General features: G+C 53.3%; 1 protein-coding gene across 1 annotated transcript; it reads left to right on the forward strand.

The window, feature by feature from the left end:
* Window positions 1–1190: 1190 nt before the first annotated feature.
* On the forward strand, window positions 1191–5375 carry LOC135827092 (uncharacterized protein K02A2.6-like). The gene has a single exon (XM_065339617.1). It carries the CDS (start codon window positions 1191–1193, stop codon window positions 5373–5375), a length of 4185 nt encoding a protein of 1394 aa, XP_065195689.1.
* Window positions 5376–6969: the final 1594 nt, after the last annotated feature.

A 6969-nucleotide genomic window follows, 5' to 3' on the forward strand; every position in this document is an offset into this window, starting at 1 on the left:
TCGATATCTGTGTGTGTGTGTGTGTGTGTGGAGGGGGGGGGGGGGGGGGGGGGGTTGCATTGGTCGATATTATGTGTGTGTGTGTGGGGGAGGGGGGGGGGGGTGCATTGGTCGATGTGTGTGTGTGTGGGTGGGGGGGGGGGGGGGGGGTGCATTGGTCGATATCTGTGTGTGTGTCAAAGCAGCGTACTGTCTATACTGGTTACCCCAGCAAGTGTAGGGTCTGCATAGGTAACGGTCTTGGCCGCTTTATGCCGATGTACTCCGTGTGGTGTAGACCAGGTGAGCATTGGTGGTCGATTCACATGGCTTCGCCAGTTGTGTGGATTAGACAGTTATCTGGTGCATGTCTTGATCTGTCACATTCAGATCTTGTTCGCTATCGTTGCTATAAGAGAAAATCTGTGGGTGCACATCCAGTGAATTTGCAGATTTGCGTGCTTCTCTTGCGACGGGGGTATACAATCATGGTACATGGTGGGAGGGGGGGGGGGGGGGGGGAGGGCATAGGCATACAGTGAGACTGAAACCTGTGTAAGACGACGGCTCAAGACACCTTCAAAACGTAGTGTCTGTTACTACAGTCCATTTCAAAACTATAGGCAAAAACCGTTATGCCAGCATCTATACCACACAAAATCTGTGATCGCTTTTTGCATAATTTTTTCCCAAATTGGGCGTCTGTTATCCAATCGTTTAGGAACTATAATTATGAGAGTAATTGTGGAGCGGACCTGAGCAATAATCCGAAAACTATTCTCAAAAAGCTCCAGCCAAATTTGAAATATTTCAAAACCCTACGCGTCTATAGTTTTGAAATGGACTGTAGGGATAGCTTTATCCAGGGTCAATTGACTGTAAGTAGCACCCCTTGGTCTTTACAGTGGTCTTCTAGGACAGGTGGTCGCCTTATCCGAGTGGTCGCTGTAGTGTCATGTGACTAGATGCATGTAGCCCATGCATACTTGCATTCCGATATTATCATTCCCATCATCATGATCCACTTACATGATCTAGCATTCCATTCCTCCTTCCCACTTTAGCCAGTATGTATATATCTAGTAGATTGCATGTGTTCTAGGTTCTTTGTCTTATCGGAGTACAACAGTTAGAACTAATGTCTTGGCTCTCTGGTTGGTCTGGTTAGACTAAAGTACGAAACACTACATGGTGGCAGCGGTCCAGAAGCCATGTCTTCTTCGGACCCCAGCTCGGTTCAACCCGCTTCCCGCGGATCTTCCCCCGCCGGTGGCGGAGGCAGCAATGGTGGTTCAGGTAGCTCCTCCGGTGGAGCGCCTTCTACGTCTTCTTCGGCGCCCGAGCCCGCCCAGGTTTCTCTTCCGGGGATGGTTCACCTCTCACAGGTGTCCCCTCCATCATCATTCAATTTCCAGGCTGCAGATCAGTGGGACCGCTGGCTGCGTCGTTTTAACCGCTATCGTCAGGCGTCTGGTCTTCACACCCAACCGGAGTCGGTCCAGGTGAACTCCCTCCTCTACACGATGGGCGAGCAAGCTGACGACCTACTGGACAGTTTCCATCTACCTGAGGATGACGTGAGTAAATTTACCACAGTCACTGAGCGTTTCACTGCCCACTTCGGCAAGAAGAGAAATTATGTGTACGAACGTGCATGTTTCCATCAGCGCACCCAACAGCCCACGGAGTCACTAGATGCATTCGTAAACGATCTCTACCGCTTGGCAGACAGGTGCAACTTCAAGGCCATGCACGATGAGATGCTCCGGGACCGGTTGATCGCAGGGTTAGCAGATGCACGTCTTTCTGAACGCCTGCAAATGGATTCGGATATGACGCTGGAGAAGGCGCTGGCTCACGCTCGCCAAAGCGCTGCCATCAAGGAGCAACAAACGACGGTACGTGCAGCAGCTGATCAGTCGTTGTTTGCTGTCCGCCAGGATCAGGGGCGGCTGCGTTCTAGTCGCGATCGTCCTCCGCTGCGTGATGCTCCCAGCTCCTCGCGCCACTCGACTCCATCATCTGATTCTTGTCCTTGGTGCGGATACGAGTCACATCCCCGCGCACGATGTCCTGCAAGTCGTGTAACCTGCAAAGGGTGTGGCAAGACAGGCCACTTTCAACGAGTGTGCCGCTCTTCGCCACCATCTGGTTCCTCCGGTTCTTCTGCACGACAGGGCACTCATCAGTCCCCGCGGGGCACAGGTGTCCATTCTCTCTCCAGCCACAGTGATTCCTCTAGCTCGGCAGTGAGTTCTGCTGACGCATTTCTGGGCACCCTGACCCACGGCACAGGCTGGAATCTCCCTATGCTTCTGCACGGCAAGGCCATAACTATGAAGGTCGACACGGGTGCAGATGTCACTGCTATACCAGCTACAGTGTTCACGTCCCTGGACTTGCCTATCTCGCTCGCCCCATCGAACCGTACTCTCCGGGGCCCAGACAACACAAGCCTCAATGTTTGTGGCCGGTTTACAGCTGACCTGCGCACAGCTCACTCATCTCAGTCTCACTCCGTGCCCACCCAGGTGTACGTGGTCCGCGACCTCAAGCTTCCACTGCTCGGACGTCCAGCCATTGAGGCACTCGGCATCCTGCCTGCTCCTGCTAACGTCCTGGAGACCACCTCTACCTCTGGTGACTCAGCTTCAGACTCTCGCTCTCCTGTTGCCGCTGAGTTTCCTGACCTGTTCTCGGGCCTAGGTACCTTCGGTCCTCTCCACACCATTCAACTTCGCGATGAGGCTCCTCCATACTCGCTCTCCACTCCTCGGCGAGTTGCTCTGCCCATGGAATCGAAGGTTATTGAAGCCCTCCGTCGCATGGAAGCCGCTGGCGTCATTCGCCCAGTGTCCGAACCGACCGATTGGTGTGCCGGCATGGTCGTTGTTCCAAAACCAAACGGCAGCGTGCGCATCTGCGGTGACTTCACACGGCTCAACAAAGCCGTCAAGCGCGAACGGCACATTCTCCCTACCACGGACCATCTCCTCGCTCGCCTCGGTGATGCCAAGGTATTCTCCAAGCTGGACGCTAACAGCGGGTTTCACCAAATTCCGTTGGCGCCGGAGTCGCAGCTACTAACCACCTTCATCACGCCCATCGGCAGATTCTGCTACACGCGGCTCCCCTTTGGCATCTCCTCGGCACCCGAGTATTTTCAGAAACAGATGTCAGATCTGCTCAGCGACCTCCCTGGCAACATCTGCATGATGGACGACGTCCTCACATTCGGCTCCACCCTCGAGGAGGAGGTCGACAACCTTCGACCAGCTCTGGCCCGTCTTCAATCCGCCGGTGTCACGCTCAACAGCGAGAAGTGTCAATTTCATGCCACCTCGATCAAGTTCCTGGGCCACGTGATTGATGGCTGTGGCATCCGTCCAGATCCAGACAAGATCCACGCAATCCAGGAGCTCTCTCCCTGCTCCGATGTCCATTCCGTCCGGCGTCTGCTCGGCATGGCCAACCACCTAGGCAAGTTCATTCCGGACTTGGCCTCCATCACGCAACCTCTCAGGTCTCTCCTCGTCAAAGGCACCCCGTGGCAGTGGGGTGCTGAGCAGTGTGCCGCGTTCGACCGCATCAAGACGTCACTGAGTAACGAGCCTGTCCTGGCCAAGTACTCTCCCAACTACCACACCACAGTATCTGCTGATGCATCTTCCTTTGGCCTGGGTGCAGTGCTTCTACAACGCCAGCCCGACGCGTCCGTCCGTCCTGTAGCTTATTTGTCTCGCTCTCTCACACCAGCGGAAACACGCTATTCGCAAATCGAGAAGGAGGCTCTGGCTGCAACGTGGGCCTGCGACCGGCTCTCACACTACCTCCTCGGCATGCCATTCACCATTGAGACGGACCACAAGCCACTCATCCCTCTGCTAGGTACCCGTGCTCTTGACGACCTCCCTCCGCGGGTCCTCCGGTTTCGTCTACGGCTACTTCGATTCGATTACAGTATTATCCACACTCCTGGCAAACAACTCGCAATTGCCGACGCTCTGTCTCGAGCTCCTCTGCGCAGCACAGATGCCGACGCCACTGCCACACTGGAGGCTGAGACCGCTGCTATGGTGTCGTACGTCACTGAGGCTCTGCCTGCCACTGCGCAACGCCTGGAAGAGGTTTCAGCATGGCAAAGCGACGACGATAGCTGTGCTCACATCATCGAGTACCTGCAGCACGGCTGGCCTGCTCCTAGCGATGCTCCTCCCGTAGTGCAGTTTCTTATAGAGCACAGCGCACATTTCAGCCTCACGGACGACGGCTTGATTCTGTATGATCAGCGTCTCTACATACCTCCCGCTCACCAGCAAGAAATCCTGGCTCGCCTTCACCAGGGTCATCAAGGCATCACCAAGTGCCGACGCCTGGCTCGCACTTCCGTATGGTGGCCATCGCTCTCGTCGGACATAGCTACTCTTGTCCAAACATGTGAAGAATGCAGTCGACACCGCTCTCAGCCACCCGAGCCTCTTCTCTCAACTCCACTCCCAGAGTTTCCTTGGCAACATCTGGCCGCAGACTTCTTCACCATCGACGGTCGCAACCACCTCCTCGTCATCGACTACTACTCTCGGTTCATTGAGGTCCTCGACATGCCCTCGCTCTCCACAGCTCGTACAGTCAGCCATTTCAAGTCACTGTTCGCTCGCCATGGCATCCCTGACTCTCTAACGACCGACAACGGACCGCAATTCACCAGTGCTGAATTTGCCCAGTTTGCATCCACCTATGGCTTCCGCCACGTCACCAGTAGCCCTCTCTATCCGCAAGCCAATGGCATGGCCGAGCGTGCTGTTCGCACGGTCAAAAGTCTGTTCCGTCAGGGCACTGATTGGCACCTCGCACTACTCGCGTACCGCAACACTCCCTTGGAGAATGGTAAGAGTCCAGCCCAGCTTCTGATGAACCGCCAGCTGCAGTCACTCTTACCTCTCTCTCCAACACAGCGACAGTCGCATCCAGTCGATCAGAGCGACCTGCGTGCCGCGGATCAGCGCTTAAAGGATCGCCAAAGCACCAACCATGCCAGTCGCCATGCAGCCCGGACACTGCCGTCTCTGTGTCCACAACAGCCTGTATATCTACCTGATCGTGAAGAGTCTGGCCACGTGATGAGCCAACCAGCCTTGCGCTCCTACATCGTAGCAACCCCATCGGGCCAGTTCAGACGCAACCGGCGGCATATTGTCCCAATGCCAACGCCGCAACAGTTGCCGCCTGCTGGTCACTCTGCCGCTACTACCGATCCTGATCCCCCAGCCAGTCAACCTTCTACTCCGCCGTGTCCTGCAGTTCCCAACTTGCCATCGACCCCTCCAGCTCAAGACCAGCCTGATAAGTATGTCACGGCTCGCGGCCGTGTCGTTCACGCTCCCGATCGCTTCTAACTTTGGTCTCTCCAAACAAAATACTCCACTCTTCTGTCTCTCCCTCTCTTGCTCGTTCTCTTTTCTAATGGCTTGCATGTGCCTGTGTGTCCTCTGTACACCCTTAGGTCTTTTCTTTGTAAGAGGAGAGGATATACATGTACAATGCACTATACTAGAATACTCCCTCGGACAGACTAGTGCTTTTAGAACTCTGTAATGGATCCCTTCTGCAACGGTCTTATTGTTTTCATTTTCAAATTCGTCCAGTTAGGTATCTTCTCCATCTTCTTAATCTACTGCCATATTTGCTCTTACGACCTCAAAGAAAGGGAGGTGTAGTGTCATGTGACTAGATGCATGTAGCCCATGCATACTTGCATTCCGATATTATCATTCCCATCATCATGATCCACTTACATGATCTAGCATTCCATTCCTCCTTCCCACTTTAGCCAGTATGTATATATCTAGTAGATTGCATGTGTTCTAGGTTCTTTGTCTTATCGGAGTACAACAGTTAGAACTAATGTCTTGGCTCTCTGGTTGGTCTGGTTAGACTAAAGTACGAAACACTACAGTCGCCTTGACAGGTTTTACTGTATGTGTGTTTCTGTGTGAGTGTGGCGGGGGTTAGGCTTAGGGGGTGCACACTGCACAGTCATGTGTGCACTCAACTCCACTTATAATGAACTCGCATAATGCGAATTTGGTGAGATATCAAACAGTTGCTCATTTCCCTGTTTATGACGAACCATATCTTGTACTCAGGCTGGCACGTAAACTAAGTGCATACACTTGTGCAGTAAAACCTGCCAAGGCGACCACCTGTCCTAGAAGACCACTGCAACCAGGACCAAGAGATGCTATTTCCAGTCAATTTCCCCTGGATAAGGCGACAACCTGGTGACAGAGACCACATTTTGAAGGTCTCTTGAGCGGTCGCCTTAGACAGCTTTCACTGTACTTGTCATAGGCAACATGCCAGTAATGACTTGCTGCTTGTATGTACCTGTACATTGGTGTGAGTGTATTCTGTTACAACGAACTTCCGCTATAAAGAACGAATTCTTCTGCACAATGGTGTTCGTTATATCAGGAGGCGAGTGGGAAGTGCTCTGTCAGTTTTTGTGGCATTGCACAAGTACTGTAGCGAGATTATGCAAAACGACCGATTGAGATGATTGATTTCTGTAACTGACTTCACAGAAGAACAAAGCAAGCAAGACTAGTTTGTATCTACTCGAGTAATCCTGGATTTATTCAAAGTCACATATCAGTGAATAATGGCAAGACTAGCGACAAACAATTAACTAGCCTTGCTTACCCTTGTTGTGCTGTGTATCACGCTCTGTCTCCGCAGTGTTGAGCACTGTCAGCACCGTGACTGGGTACATACTCCGCCGTGGTGTTGAGCACTGTCAGCACCGTGACTGGGTACATACTCCGCCGTGGTGTTGAGCACTGTCAGCACCGTGACTGGGTACATACTCCGCCGTGGTGTTGAGCACTGTCAGCATCGTGACTGGCTACATACTCCGCCGTGGTGTTGAGCACTGTCAGCACCGTGACTGGGTACATACTCCGCCGTGGTGTTGAGCACTGTCAGCATCGT

Source organism: Sycon ciliatum, chromosome 11 (assembly GCF_964019385.1).
Source record: "Sycon ciliatum chromosome 11, ocSycCili1.1, whole genome shotgun sequence".
Classification (NCBI taxonomy): Eukaryota; Metazoa; Porifera; class Calcarea; order Leucosolenida; family Sycettidae; genus Sycon; species Sycon ciliatum.